At 37.8% G+C, this 15,460-nt stretch overlaps 2 protein-coding genes across 4 annotated transcripts; both read right to left on the bottom strand.

Annotated features, from left to right (window-relative positions):
- Positions 1 to 361: 361 nt before the first annotated feature.
- Positions 362 to 4,021, bottom strand: LOC117635400 (subtilisin-like protease SBT4.15). Its single transcript, XM_034369727.1, has 11 exons — positions 3,923 to 4,021; positions 3,629 to 3,717; positions 3,362 to 3,459; positions 3,046 to 3,192; positions 2,858 to 2,963; positions 2,187 to 2,700; positions 2,001 to 2,101; positions 1,527 to 1,748; positions 1,284 to 1,395; positions 984 to 1,197; positions 362 to 900 (listed from the first exon to the last, which is right to left on the bottom strand). Exons 1-11 carry the CDS (start codon positions 4,019 to 4,021, stop codon positions 362 to 364), a joined length of 2,241 nt encoding a protein of 746 aa, XP_034225618.1.
- Positions 4,022 to 4,786: 765 nt separating this feature from the next.
- Positions 4,787 to 13,541, bottom strand: LOC117634465. Of its 3 annotated transcripts, none has more exons than XM_034368595.1 (16): positions 13,193 to 13,541; positions 12,654 to 13,085; positions 12,413 to 12,539; positions 12,236 to 12,276; positions 11,995 to 12,088; positions 9,956 to 10,875; positions 8,957 to 9,088; positions 8,612 to 8,684; positions 8,278 to 8,317; positions 8,073 to 8,145; positions 7,789 to 7,854; positions 7,581 to 7,658; positions 7,333 to 7,499; positions 6,570 to 6,616; positions 5,798 to 6,017; positions 4,787 to 5,712 (listed from the first exon to the last, which is right to left on the bottom strand). In XM_034368595.1, exons 2-16 carry the CDS (start codon positions 13,061 to 13,063, stop codon positions 4,994 to 4,996), a joined length of 3,207 nt encoding a protein of 1,068 aa, XP_034224486.1. In that variant the 5' UTR covers positions 13,064 to 13,085; positions 13,193 to 13,541; the 3' UTR covers positions 4,787 to 4,993. The 3 variants fall into 3 exon arrangements, with proteins under 3 accessions (XP_034224486.1, XP_034224487.1, XP_034224488.1); XM_034368596.1 differs by having other exon boundaries at positions 12,654 to 13,076; positions 13,193 to 13,538; XM_034368597.1 differs by lacking the exons at positions 12,654 to 13,085; positions 13,193 to 13,541 and having other exon boundaries at positions 12,000 to 12,088; positions 12,413 to 12,486.
- Positions 13,542 to 15,460: the final 1,919 nt, after the last annotated feature.

Here is a 15,460-nt window from a genome sequence, read left to right as displayed (position 1 = left end):
GATGTGAGTTGCAAATACGTCTTGCAGGAAATCAATAGAACTGAGTTTGAGATGCTGGTTAATTAATCCAGTTCCTTCGTGCCTTATGCAATTCTGTCTAATCTCACACAGGAAATTATTTCTTAAATTCTTTGGCAAAATTACGTTCTTCTCGGTGACAGTATAGTTGGTTGCCGTAGCAATTCCCTGCCAATGCCAAGCGTAGGTTAATTTGATGGATGGATCCTAACTGTTAACATGCATATGGACAGTATACGTATCTGAAATCGCAAGAAACAGTCGCATGATAACCAAATGTTTATTTACAGGGGACAAATGGAAACTAATAGGAAAAAGAAAAGAAAATGTTGGTTAAAGAAACCTAACTGGGATCCTTGTACAGTGTGATCAGGCTCCTAACACTGTGTTTATGATCACCCCACTCAAGTACAGCAGACACAGGCACCCCAGCAGTTGGTGTGCCACCACTCACCACAACCTTAAAAGACCTCTTCTGATGCGACCGAGTGAATTTCAAGGTACTTGGTGTGACTGTTATAGAAAAGAACTTTGGCATAATCAGATTTACTTTGTACACTGAGCTACCATACCCTACGTTCGTTACTCTTCTATAGAAGACAGCTTTAACTGGAGTGTCATTTGCTTGTTGATGTAAATGCATGCTTGGATAGTTGAGGCCGTCTGTGCCTCGAGGAGGCTTATAGTCAGAGCAGCTAACGTTCTTTTTTCCTCCAAGTATGCCAATGTTGGTGCTGTTGTAGCCTTGCTTGCACAAGAAGCTGATATAGTCGTCCACTGTGATGTCATAGATGAGCCCGGGATGCGCTGCCTTTTTCGGGTCTACTTGTCCTGCCCCTGTTCCTAGTGTGCTGCCTCCAACTCGGGTATTAATTGGCGTGGCTAAATCAGAGGGAGTGAAAAGATTGGTTAAGTCGTTGTTTGATGAACTTGATTTTCATGAAGTGTGGTTTGGGGAGACTAACCGGTTGTCATGAGAGCGGACTTGATGGCAGCGGGTGACCAGTCTGGGTGGAAGGACTTGACATAAGCGGCGGCAGCGGTTACATGAGGGCAAGCCATGGATGTACCAGACATCATATTGAACAAACTGAACCGCTTGTCTTCTGGGTCACCAGATATGGATGCCAGACGTGAATACGCCGCTAATATGTTTATCCCTGGTGCTGAAATATCAGGCTGTACATGAAAATTTAGTACCTAATTGTTGTGGAGAGAGAGAGAGAGAGAGAGAGAGAGAGAGAGATTTTCATCATCTTATGTACCTTGAGGATATTGGGGGTTATCCGTTGAGGTCCTCTGGCTGAGAAAGAAGCAATGTTGGGGGCGTCTGGAGTTTTGACGGTTCTTGTTTTGTATATGACAGCCATAGGGTTCCTGTAATTAGTTCATACCAAGCCATAAAGCAGCTTAGTGTTCAATAAAAACAGTTCCTCATGATAAGAAACCTTTTAAAATTGAAAGGAAAAAAAAAACACAGTTCTTAGTAAGCTGCACAAAGATCATACTTGGTAGAGTTAATATACTGATCAATCTTGATCCCATCCTTGACAAGGATACCGGTACCGGGGATCACCGGAGAATAGGCGTAATCTTCCAATTCATATTGTGTCATGAGAGTTCCGGCACCCCGCAACCTTTGGATGGTGAAATCCTGGCCACTAGACCCTAGGCAGTACACAATCCTTCCCTTCACCTTGTCCGCGTTTAAAGTAGAACTATCACAAGCACTGCCATCATCTCCAAATTAATTTATCATTAGGATATTATTATCCAAATGCATTTGTCAAAGTTCTAACAAATATTCAAAGTTTTTTATTTATTTATTTGTATAAGCCCAGCATATGTGTGTTGTCCTTCTCACAATATGTATGTAGATCATCTCGTATATATAACGATAGGTCGTCCCACATACAAATTGTGAGAGGAATGTCACATGTGACGGACTTGTATGAACACAATAATTTTGCTGAAATACAGACCTTGCATTTCCATAGCTGTTTTCACTCTTGTTGGATGCCAGCGTTCCACTTGTAAGAGGGTACATTTGTTTCTTTAATGTGTAGGTATTGAGTGCATTCCCCTACCAATAAACGAACAATGCAGTTAACTGAGACTGCATGATATAATCATATAATTCTCTATTCTGAGAGAGGAGAGAGACTTACAGAAAATCTCTTCCCATTACCCAACTTGATTACTGTCTTTAGCTCCCTATCAATTGTATTAGCAGCCACTGTGGTAACCCATGGTGCTACATTCTGGACAGTGCCTTCACTAGGCCCATCATTCCCAGCTGAGCATGAAACAAAAATCCCTTTTTTCATGGCATGAAATGATCCAATGGCAATAGGATCTTCCCAGAAACTCCTCGAGGGACCGCCTATGGAGATGGATATCAAGTCCACTCCATCAGCAATGGCTTCATCGAACGCGGCCAGCATATCGATGTCACTGCAGCCAGTAAAGGGCCAGCACACTTTGTACACAGCAATACGCGACAGGGGCGCACCACCTCGTGCAGTCCCTTTCGCAATGCCATATACACTGGCTCCTTGGACGGGTATACCAGCAATGGTGGAGGCAGTGTGAGTGCCATGGCCTTCATCGTCGACTGGACTTAATTTGCCTGACCAAGGATGGTTGGAGTCCAGATTAAAATATTTGGCACCAATTACCTTGCTGCACAAGAAAGGGCAAAAAGTCAAAGTTCTCATCAATCATTAAATTTATGAGACTGTTCATAGATTAATTTCACATATGCTTGTACTATTTGATCTTAGGCACAAAACCCAAACTTGCAATGAAATTATGTTGTGTGTGTGAGAGAGAGACATACTTGTTGCAGCCTTTGAAGTTGTCACCCTTGACACATTTGCCTTTCCATTTAGATGGGGGAGGCCCATAACCTGTATCATTGAAACTGGGACCATCCAAGTAAATTCCTACAATTCACAGAGAATAAAAGGGTCATCAATTTCTTTGCTTCACTGTTGTCCTGCAATAAGAGTGACAGATTTTACCAACCTGTATCCAAAACACCCACTACGATATTGCTCTGTATTTGAGCGTTCCCTTTCTTTAATTTTATTGGCAGATCTAGGAAATCCCATGACCTTGTTGTATGTAGTTGACGCATAGTGTTTGGAAACACTGATACAACACTATCGTCCTCTACAAATTAATGAAAAATCATAAAGATCAAAAGCAAGTGTCTAAAATTCTGGTAATTAGAATTCTACCAAGGCAAGTACGTACGCGTGTGTGTGTATATATATATGTGTGTATGTGCACGCGCTCGAGGGCATGTGTGTGAATTTATTTATTTTCTTTTTCTATGCACCTGCTAGTGCCTTTGCTTCATGTGGCAACAATCTTGCCGCGAACCCATTGAAGGTCCTTCCATAGCTATGAATTCTTGATGCTCTGGCTATTTTTTCACTGAAATATAAAAGCAAATTATTGGTCAAGTATAATATTTGTCTCGCTGGGATGTATTGATGACCTTTGGAAATAAACACTGCTCAGAGCTCACTGTTACCGACGAGATTAAACTACAAATGTATACAAAAACTTTGAAAACCAATGGTAGGAAGAAACTGGCCATTACTCTCCGATTGCTTGCACTAGCAGGTTATGGTGTCTGGCCATGGCGGAAGTTTCAGCTCCTGGGAGTTCTCCCATGTACACAATGTAAGGCTGTTACAGTACACAATGCCACGTCACTTTGTCAATAACAATGTAATTTGCAAAAGTATTTTCTTGTGAGACAATCTTACATGTTATGTTATACTACCAATTAAAACTGTTAATTAGGTCATATCACATAGGAATAAGCATACGATCTTGATTGAAAGTCTGACAAGTGACGAAAGCAATGGAAAATTTATCGTCTGGAACGTACCTTCCTAGCATCGAAACCATCCTGAGTTGTTTCTTGAGCCAACGTAGCTAAAACATAAGTACTGAGTAGAGTCACTAGTAGATTTTGTAACACCCTCATTGTATTGCAATTTAGAAAGAGCTCACTCTCTCACTCTCTCACTCTCTCACTCTCTCACTCTCACAACACACACATGTGAAAGGAGTGTTGTTTAGCTATAAATAGAGGAAGAGGAAAGAGCTTCATGAGTGACAGTGCTTATTCTTAATGCATGCAGCAGCCTCTCTCTCTCTCTCTCTCTCTCTATCTCTCTCTCTCTCTGCGCCAAATATGGTGAGATAGTGATGGTTTGACTGTCCAACATGGAAACAAAGTCTTGAGTCCACGGATGAGAATTTGGCGGCTTGGATTTTGGATCTTCTTAGAAATAGGAGGCAGGTAGGTGGCTATGTTGTTGATCATATAGAAACGTGAATGCAACACTCATTAAACTGGCGACTCGTTCACAAATTACTGTCGCGTCCCTTAAGTGTGACAATTTTCAAGGTTTTGAGTTCAACAAAAGGTTATGCTAACAACTTTTATTTTCCCTTTAATGCCGCTTACGAAAATAATTAACGAAAATGCATTAACACCACCACCCTCCAAACTACAATTAATACCGATAATGTGATTTATGGAATGTACTCCTTTAAGCACTTCATTTGCTCAACTGACAACTTATCTATACTTCTTCCAGCCATATCTGTTCTTGGTCCTCAAAGCACATACGGCAAAAAGGTACTAGTCCCAAGAGATAAACTAACAGCCTTAAACAGTTGGTTACATTTTTTTTTCTTTCATAAGTTACTTTCATAATCTCTTTGGTTATTTCGTTAAATCTGGTGATATAAGAGAGAACTATATTTCCTTTATTTTTTTAATAAGTTACAAACATCATTCGGCTGGAAACTCTAGGATAATGCTCATATGTCCCATAATGCATTTTTGTTAAATTAGCCGCCTTTGAGTCTCATCTCTTCGTTGTCAACCTGCCCAATTGAACTTAAATAGGGGCTTAAAAGAACAAGAATGTACAAGAAACCTGACTTCTCATCTCTTCATTGCCCATGCTTTTTCAGTGTCAGACAAAACAATCTCTTGACATCGAACAAGTCCAGCTGCCCCTCCATAGCACAACCATCTCTCACTACCCTTGTTCATGTTCCATCTCACTCTATGCATTGCTACTATTTTGTCAGGAAATATTTCAAGCTCTTTCCCGGCTTCTTCTTCCTGAGTATTAATCGGCTCTTCATCTATGCACGCCAAATCTTGGTCATCGTTTGGCTTTTTCTTACTAGACCTAGGTTTCTGTTTCTTTTTGCTTTCGGGAGAAGCCACCCCAATTTCTTCCTCCAGAGTATTCGTTGGTTCTTCTTCACCTATGCATACCAATCCCCGGTCGTCATTTGGATTTTTCTTGCTAGACCTAGATTTTTGTGTTTTCTTACTTTTGAGAGAAGCCACCACAGTTTCCTCATCCTGAGTATTAGTCGGCTCTTCATCTATGCATACCAATGCTAGGTCGTCATCTGGTTTTTTCTTACTAAACCTAGACTTCTGTGTTTTTCGGCTTCTGACAGAAGCCATTTTTTCCCCAATTTCTTGTTCCTGCGTACTAGTCGGCTCTTCATCTACGCATACCAATGCTTGGTCATCCTCTGGTGTTGTCTCACTAGACCCAGATTTCTTTGTTTTTTTTCTTTTGAGCGATGCCACTTTTTCCCCAGATTCTGATTGGATATCCGGATCAACACCATAACAAAGAGCTGCAACAAGAGACAGTTGGATGAACGTTCTAAAATAAAGACAAGAAATGAACATAGGGTGCTTAAAGAAAATGTCTGGGGTTACCTAAAGTTTGATCTTCAGATGCACTATCTTTTGCCCTCTTATCATTTGCACTTTTCACCTTGTTTGACTCAGGGTTATTACGGACGACCTTCAATGGGAAAGGGGTGTTTGATACTGTAGTATTGATGGTTACAGCAGATTCCTCCATTGTCAGTGACACACACAGAAAATGTGGGGCCCGGTGTCGTCTAGGATCTTTCTCCACAGATTTGGACGTAAGCTGATTGTAAAAATAAATAAATAACAATTGAGTATATAACATGGAGTTTTTGTATCAATTTCAAAGTCTTAGCATCAGCCTTAGCAATGAAAAAAAAAGGTCCAAGCATCAGGCACAAAGCATGAGTTTTTGAGAACAAAAAACTTGACAAAAACCTGCACAGCTAGAGGACAAGCAAGCACCTGCTGGATTCATCGTTAATGCGATTCACTAGGAAGATATAAAGAAAACGTTTGACCATCTAAAGGACAAGTTTGGCAAGTATATCCCGAAATGCCCCCTACTCTCCATGACCAAACATAAGTAAACCTATCAGTGAAAAAACCTAGAATAATTTAAACTCTTTAACAAAGTAGATCCTTTGAAAGCAAAAGTTATTTGATGTGCCCCAATCGTCTGACCGCATGTTTGATGTTACCATAAAGTTTAGACTCATAGAAGTCATACATGCATCTAGAACTTAAGATTTCCCCTCCAGGAATGAAAAATGATTCTACAACAAAGATAAGGAGTAAGTCTAATATCAATGGCGAGTTAAAAGCTAAAACTCACCTGGAAGCGGAGAACAGTTCCGTCTGCACCACAATATGCAGCCATACCTAACAATTTGAAAGTGAAATGATCCATTAATGGTTATTAAAAAAATGCTGGTCTCAAGAGTTACACAGGTTGATCAACTTAGCACAGAACTGTATTCCAAAGTGGATCAATCATAAATCCCACCAAGGAGAATATATTCCCCACAAACTTCCTCCAATAAAAAGTACCATGCAACCGTTACAGATATATGAGTAGCATGCACTGTTGTTTAAAATTTAAGGTCAATGATTTAATAATTCTAGTCAGACAGGAGACTACAGCACCAACGAGAAAGAGGAATTTCTGAATATTCAGTAGCACTATTCCAAAGAAAATTACGAAGTTGAAGGCCAATGCTTATGCAGTTCCAATCACGTGAAGAATAACAAACAAGGAAAAGAACCAGACACTACTTCATTATATCTATCAAATCATCATGTACAGTATGCTTATGTAAATTCAGCAGCAAGGAGACTATTAAACATGAGGGATCCATATAATATATCCAGAATCTTTTTTTCTTTTTATTTCCTTTGACAACTTGTGTTTGGAGTATGGAAAATCTAGGTCTACTATGTATTGTTTCACTCTTATAGTTGACTCTTATAGCACTAAACTTAGCACCAGGTCGGAGATGGTAATGTCATTTGCCATTAGGCTATAATGGTATTTACATGCATATATTTGTAATTAGCTGAAATACTACTGCACATAGATAGATAAGCACAAGGAAGACCTGTTAGTCGTGATACATGAACACTCCAGATAGCAAAAGGCAAACAACTGAGATTATGCAGGCCCGGTTGTTTTGTTCCAGCCATTCCTGTTACCGGGTCATCAGATGCAGCCTTCACCAAGCTGATAACTTTCATTGTTCCATCATCAAAGGATAAAATAACACACCTACAAGAAAAACACAACACTTAAATAAAATTTCACCAACCAGACAGCTATATTTATGTTCCACAGAGAGATTATGAGTACCTTGGATCTGGAAGCCAATCTAGACTATATATGAACTTTGGTAAATGATCGAGGTCCCACAAGGGACGGAATGGATCACTGCAAAAGCAAGAGTTATAGTTCTAAGTATGAAATGCAATTTCCACTGAAAAACCACAAGCATTTTTAGCTAACAGTAAAGGAGCTGCATGTACACAAGAGTTTAGCAAAAAATAGGCATTGTACTTACCGCAGGTCCCAAAATTTTAGGCCTCCATGTCCAGCTGTAGCTATAACATTCGCGCCCTCTGAAGAGCTGCAAACAGTTGCATTTAACAGATCTCAGTGAATGAGAAAAATAACATTTAGTAAATAAAAATATGAAAGGGTCTGAAATAGAAATCTCCATGCCTAAATATCATAATTTAGTGACACGACAACCATTAACACCCCCCCACCATCTCCAAACTGAAAAAGCAGACTGTAAAGTGACATAGAAAGTAAGATATAAAATTGATCTCCGACACGGCTAACCTGTCAACCGGCGCCCAAGCAAGTGCCCTAATAGGATTTGTATCTGCACTGAAGCAAAGTAAAGGCCTTGTATCTGCAGAACAACAAGTAGATAATTGAAGCAAAACTTCTTAGTTTACTAACTACTTATTTATCAATTTTATGCCATACGTCCAGGACAGATGTAAACCATATCTGCATCTTTTGCATTCTATGTTACCCTTACCTTGAGATGCATTACTAGCTGAAAACTTCCATAAAGCAACCTGAAATATGGAAAAAAAAAGCCACCAAAGAAAGAGGATCATTTCAACTGAACGCTCAGTGGGATGAAGCTGAGAAAAACTAGCAGATAGCAGAATGAATACATTAAGTGCTTAGTATGTATCCTTCTATCAGATTGCAGAAGAACAAAAAGTGTTGACCATTGAGTATTTGTCCTATGGAAACCCTCTATGAAGTTAACATGAATTCTTATTTGAAACTGTGCAAAAGCATGATAAAGTCTTCAAGGAAAATATATTAAAATAAAATTAAAGAACGAAGTGCAGGAAAATTACAGTTCCATCATGACATCCGGCAAGTAAGTAATCATGAGCTGGCAAAGCTGACCATTCCACAGTAAGAGGGATACTGTTCAAGAAAGGATCTTAAATTACCAATGAATCATATAAATTTGCATAACATGGTCAAAAGAGACATCTTGGTACCAAATGAAAAATCTCCATGAATGATTTTGTGCCTACAGAAATCTTATACAGCAACTAACATAAGCTAGTGAAGTTTTATATGATGTTAGTGTTGTATAAAAAATTGGAAATGATGCTTTTAATTACATGGTAAACATTTTTCCCATCTCACCAAACTTCCAAATTATTGCCTAAAAGTAGAAACTATCAGAGTACCTCTTTTCACCGCCACACTTCAACATTGAGCATCTGAAAACTGGTGCTAATTTTATAAAGCGAGGATCTGTGCCCTCACGACAAGAAGAAGAATAAATAACTTCAATTGCATGAGGAAGAGGAACATCCCACCTGCAGTTTAAAAAGGCAAGGATAAATGTCATGAGATTGCAGAACAAAAACAACTGTCAATGCAACAAGCTTACACCATTTATCTAGTGTGAAGTTACCACAAACTAGCTAAATATCAACTGCATTTCATACTATTATTTGTGTATCATGCTTTGCTTCATATTTTCAGCACATCTCTACTTCTAACTTAAATACTAAGTTTTTTTATAATGAACTAATGTTCATTATATGATAGCACTCCAGCCTTACTATATCCCTGCATGCCAATTGCTCCCTCTGCAGCTATTCAAAAGTCTCATTCATTTATTTTTTTAAATAAATAAATCCCAGTCCCAATATCTTTAAGTACGTTCCACAATATAACCCATACTATTAAATATGTTATATAAAGGCAGCCCTGAGTTTTGGGTCCAGCTTTTAAATTTTGACTCTAAAAGAAATATGAAACTCTTGGTCACTGCCCCAACTGCTTACCAAACCCCTTACATCTCTAATCACTTAATACAGTTACCAAAGAAACCACAAGCCCCCACACATTTGGAGACAAGAAAAAAAACAAAATACAAAAAAAGTCAGGGGCATGTGCTCCTATAGGGTTTCAGTAATCTGTCAATATCACATACTGAGTATTGAACAAATCAACATTCATGGCCACAATACTGTTTCAAGCATTCTACACTATGTTACCCATTGCAATGCAGACTCAAATATTCTCTTGAGTCTTGACTGAAAAGAAAGAAATTGCAAAGTCATTTGTGAACAGATCTGACAGATATATAGATCAAGAGGTCTAAATAAAGAATCTGTAAAGAGATCTAAAGTCTAAAAAACAAAAAGAACATAAGTCTAAACAAGTAGATGTCTTACACTTCCAGAGATCCATTTCCTGACAACACAGCAAGATAGCCCATTCGATGCTTGCACTTGGAATCATGTTCACTAGGAGGACGCCATTTCACATCCCATGCAACCTTTCCATGGTGAGCTAGGCATAATACAATTCTTGGCAATGCTACATCCTCCGGAACTGAACACCTGGTTGAGCCAATTTTAGGGTAATCATTGTCTTGAACATTATTACTTGTTTGAGGATCCTGTCCAGAACTCTGCTGTATATGATAATCTGAAACAAGTGGTCCTTTCTCTTCATTTTGATTCAACAATGGTGGACACGTATGATTGTTATTACTCCCTGCACTTTCCATATCATTCAACTTTCTCCTCCGAGCATATGATTTCAGAGTTGGATTACATTCAGATGCTGCATGATTGTAATTTTTTCGTTTTTTACCATGCTCTTGGGTATTTGCAGGAACACAACCCGTAGAATGCAACTCCGGTGATCCCTCTAGATATTGAATGGAAAGAGCCTCAACATAATTGCTGCTCCCATCCAAGTTGTCAACAGATTCTTCTATTGGCTTCTTTAAAGGTCTTCCTCTAGGCCTCTTTGGTCGAGTTGATTTTTCTTCTGTGGCCTCTTTGTCAACAGATTCTTCAATTGGATTCTTTCTAGGTCTTCCTCTAGGCCTTTTTGGTTCAGTTGATTTTTCTTCCAATGGCTTCTTTCTAGGTCTTCCGATTGGTCTCTTTGGTTCAGCTGAATTTTCTTCTCTGGCTCCACTTTTTTTAGGGTCCCGCTTTGGCTTTTCTCCTATGGGATGACTGTTTTCCTCATTTACACCAACATTTAGAAGACACCATATCTGAATCGCACCTCTTCCAGTTAGTGGCTGGCCTAATTTGTGATAAGAGGATCCAGGAGGATGAGCAGCTATAGCAACAAACTGAAAAGTAGGATGATGATAACTTTGTCATAAAATAGTAGACTTCAATGACTCTAATATGGATGACACCTAATCATCAATAATATGAATGTCAAATTTCACCAACAGAACGTCGTAAACAAGCAAAAGTTATCACATCACATTTCCCCTGTATAATCGCCCTTATGGATATGGTTTTTTTTTTTTTCCCACAATACTCAAGGGAAATAATCAAGAAATTCAATAATAAGTTAAGGACTCACTTAGTTGTCTTGGCTCCTCGAAGCAGTAAGTCCTCATGGTATATCCCTTGGTCTGTTTCACAAAACTAGAATTGATGACATACTTTCTGTGTTTTATTTTTCTGTTTTAACTTATTTCCCTGTTTATGCAGATCAATAGTTTCATGTTTTGTTTGTAAGGCTTCCATTGAAAAGAAAAAGAAACAGTAAAAAATTGTACAAAGCCCATTTGGTATGTAATTTGTCAACCACTGTTCGTGGGTTCATTCATGTACAAATTTTCTTGGCTCACTCTTCTTCGAAGTCAGTATTATATTGTTTTGTATGTTTTATTTATTTGCAGGTACTTGAGAGAAGATTCATCTGGGGTATTTTCTCTTTCTTAATGCTCTGTTGTGCATAAAAGAAATGAAAGACGCAGCAAGATTGAAGGACACTATAGCCAAGGATATTGTAGACTTGTAGTTAGCTTTATATAGGAAGAGATTTCCTGTGCTACTTAAATTTGATCTAATCGATTGTTTTGACTTCTAAATTGATGAATTTTATTACATTCTTAAGTTGTAATTCGTTTTCATTTCTTTAGCAATATGTATGTTTTTCTTCTTTAGCAATATCAATATGTATGCTAAAAAATTGAAATTTTTCCTAAAGTAATTATAGTGTGGAAACGTAGCACCTAGGGAGTAATTATAGTGCATACAGCTTTAACAATTTAATGTTATACTAAATGTGCTTGAGATGTGACCGTAAGAAGAACGAAAAAAAAAAAATGTGAAACAATAAATCAGTCATATGTGAGACAGAAAATTCGTTTGATAAGTACAACAATAAATAATATAAGAAAATTTTTAAGTCTGATTAAAAAAAAGCATCTGTGTTAAAGAAAATCATGTACCTCACATTTTGGATGATAGTCAGGACTTTGATGGACTCTAGGACACCAATCCAATGCCCAAACAGGCCCTCCAACATACATCACAAAGTCTTGGCTGCAAAAACATATAATGAACATTTGAAGATACATATCAAAGCTTCTTTAGGTGCTAGGTGGAAATCCAATATACAAGCCTTTCATCGAGTTCAAGAGAATACATAAATCAGTACAAAATCCTTATTGCTAATGCCAATTAAAGTACCTCAACTCTAAAGATGATGTGTCCCCAGAAAGTGCCTCCTTCTGCATCAATATGAAAACCAACTAATTAAGATCAAATACCAACGATGCTTGTTATATGACAGCCATTAGAACAGTTCATTTTCTGTAAAACTACGACATGTAAACCGAACCAGAAATTCAGATTAATGGATATAACCTTGGGAACTGTCGCAGAAGAAAATTGACGCAAGGTTATCCCAGTGAACACATCTTTCCCATCAGGGCTTCCACCTCCACAAGCAAATCGAACATCTCTAGGTTCATATTTAAAATCTGCCCATTCCCTTCAACAAACGCATTCATAAGTTTCTGAAGTTCACAATTACAATGAGATACATAAAACCAACAATGCCAGTAAGAAATTAAACAACGAAAAAAGACACATTTATTTTGTTTACCTTAAGAAAGTGATCGAGGACGATAAGCTTTGAATCTCACTGTCTTCGATTCGATGATCCTCCTCAGCCTCGCCACAGAGCTTGGCAATGGTGTCCATGACTCTGAAGTGATTCTCCACCGAGTCATCGAACATCGAAACACTAACCCTAGGGCCATGCCTTGAGCTCTCTTCGTCATTCTGAACAGGCTCTGGCTCAATCCGAACTGGCTCAGGCTCAATTTGAACTGGTTCTGGCTCAATCTGAATTGGCTCTGGCTCTGGCGCAGCTTGAACTGGCTCTAGCTCTGTGTTGTGATCCTTTGATGTTGTTGCTTTGCTTTTTCTCTTCGCCTTCGTTTTTTTCCCGCTTTTTCCATCCAAAAGTGCCGCGAGTGGAGGCTCCACTCCCTCTTCCACTGCCTTATTCATACCTCTCTCCTCTCTGAAAATTCTAATAAACATCAAATGTACGTATACATCAACTTTTAGACGGCTAGATTTCAATTATTTGATCCAATGGTACAGAATAAATTGTGAAAAAAAATCCAATAAAATCACCTAAAAAACTGGCAAAGCGGTTGTTGTGGGTTGCTTCTCGGTAATCACCGTCGTCTCCACAGCACCAAACCCCAAACAGCCGCTACCTACCTCACCCAAACCGACGGCAGTAACAATCCCGATGGCTAGAAGGAATAGTCATAAACTCTATGGTGGTTTTCTAGTGTTGTCGGCAAGTTCTGAGGGTTGGGCATCAATCATCAATTTCGAATGTGATTCCATCACCACCTGTTGCCACCATCCCCGTTGGATTGGACTCTCGTTGCTCCAATCGCCTCTGCTTTCTTTTGCGTCGTCTAAGTTCGTTCTAATTTAGCCGTAAAAAATAATATTTGCCTGGTTGTTATGAAATTCCCAGACCCAAAAAAAATAAAAATTTAGAAAATTTAGTGTAATCCTCTTGAAATTCATAAAATATAAAGGGCCCTTATTTTCGGGCCGGCTAAATAGTTTCAGGTCAATGAGGAAGGCCCATGTTTCTATTTATGCCCATGTCACCGACTTGGAATCGGCCGCTGGATTCTTGCCTTTGGCAACAGACCCAATCCAAGTCTCGAAACCTCCAAATCCAAAATTCACCAAAAAAATCATCCTTATTCCAAAAAATACTACAAACTCTTTGTAACATGCACTTTCATTCTACGATATGAAATTCACAACTTGACCCCCAAAAAAATTTCATTTTCAAGTTCCACATTGAAAATTGAAAACTGAAATCAGTTACCAAACAACTTTTGTTTAGTTTTCACTTTTCACTTTTTTTGAAAACTGAAACGAGTTACCAAACAAGTTTTCAATTTTTTACTTTAAAAAAATGAAAAATGAAAACTAGAAATTGTAAACTAAAAATTAAAATTTGAAATTTGAAATGGTTATCAAATAGACCCTAAAAATATCAAGACAAACATTTCAGTTTTAGTTTTTAGTTTTCATTTTTTTTTGGGCTAGAATATAGAGGGAAAAAAGGGGGATGAAAGTGAGAATGAGGGTGAAGATGGGATTGAGAGTGAAAATGAGAGAGGGATGAGAGGAATGAGTAACAAACGTGAAAATAAAAACTAAAAATTGAAATCTATTTGAAATTGTTTTTACTTTTGTTACTCCTCTCTCCTCCCCCCTCCCCCCCCCCCTCCTCTCTCCTCTCTCCTCTCTCCTCTCTCTCAATCTCATCCCTCGCAATCACTCCTCTATACTCTAGCATAAAAAGTGAAAACTAAAAACTAAAATTGAAATAGTTATTAAATGGGCACTAAATTTTTATTGCATATTTCTATTTAGGGTATAATTGTAAAATTAAACAAAGTTTGTTTCCAATTCATGCACCAAACATGAGAAATGAAATAAAATAATATTTCATAAATACTTTCTCAACATTATCAACATGGGACTTACATTTTTAATTTCTCTCTCAATGAGAAAATACATGGAGATTGATTTGCCCATATATATATATATATATATATATATATATTTGTTAACTAGACAGAGCCTTAAATATCTGCTATCATACATATGTATCTAAAATCCTCAATTTAAGCAAATGATTCACTTGTATAGTGGTTTGGAGTAATTACTCCCCCAAAGAAAGGTTATGGGTTCGAGTTCTAGCATTAGTGTAATATGTGTGAGTTTAATATACTATTGCCCCTCTTAATAAGAAAGATCCTAAAAAAATAAAAAATAAAATTTCAAGTTGATCCAAAAGCCTATGTTCTGTTCCTCTATAAAGATGATTTGAGAGATCCCACCAAAAACAAAGGGATAAATATATGTATATTAATTTTCTAATTATTAAGAACTTTAAACACATGATTATTTCGTGATCACAAGTGGAGCTTTGTCATGACAAATCAACTTCTTTATTGCCGGCCGAAGAGGCAACATAAAACAATGGAGTCATATCCTAGAGCTATAAAATCTGGTCACTAATTTCATGTCTGCTAAAAATAAAAAATAAAAAATTCATGTTAGATCCTTTCAGTTATATATTAACCAATCTAGTTATAAGTTACAAAATAGCACTCGTGGGTTGGATTACACATTTTTTTGGTTTGGTCAATATCCTAAGATCGAACCACAAGCAAAACTTCTGCATCCAATATATCAAATCGCACTGACAATTATATCAAATATCCTAAATTGTCAAATTTGATCAACTAAATGATGACGAAATGGGTACTAGCTAGGTATTTCATATTTCGATGACAACCGACGCTGCATTTTTACTATTTTGGCAGAAATTTTTAAGTTTTTCTTTAAAGCAAAGCG

Source organism: Prunus dulcis, chromosome 7 (genome assembly GCF_902201215.1).
Source record: "Prunus dulcis chromosome 7, ALMONDv2, whole genome shotgun sequence".
NCBI lineage: Eukaryota > Viridiplantae > Streptophyta > Magnoliopsida > Rosales > Rosaceae > Prunus > Prunus dulcis.
This window is presented reverse-complemented; position numbering and strand designations above follow the sequence as displayed.

What these genes read in the sequence shown, in the direction of transcription:
- LOC117635400 (XM_034369727.1), bottom strand. Translation starts at nt 4,021, where the DNA reads ATGAGGGTGTTACAAAATCTACTAGTGACTCTACTCAGTACTTATGTT. An exon ending in ATGGTTTCGATGCTAGGAAG is followed by an intron (nt 3,718 to 3,922) that starts GTACGTTCCAGA and finishes GTACTGTAACAG; the next exon opens with CCTTACATTGTGTACATGGG. An exon ending in CTAGTGCAAGCAATCGGAGA is followed by an intron (nt 3,460 to 3,628) that starts GTAATGGCCAGT and finishes TTTATATTTCAG; the next exon opens with TGAAAAAATAGCCAGAGCAT.
- LOC117634465 (XM_034368595.1), bottom strand. Translation starts at nt 13,063, where the DNA reads ATGAATAAGGCAGTGGAAGAGGGAGTGGAGCCTCCACTCGCGGCACTT. An exon ending in AGCTAGTAATGCATCTCAAG is followed by an intron (nt 8,146 to 8,277) that starts GTAAGGGTAACA and finishes GTTGTTCTGCAG; the next exon opens with ATACAAGGCCTTTACTTTGC. An exon ending in GATTGGCTTCCAGATCCAAG is followed by an intron (nt 7,500 to 7,580) that starts GTACTCATAATC and finishes TTTTTCTTGTAG; the next exon opens with GTGTGTTATTTTATCCTTTG.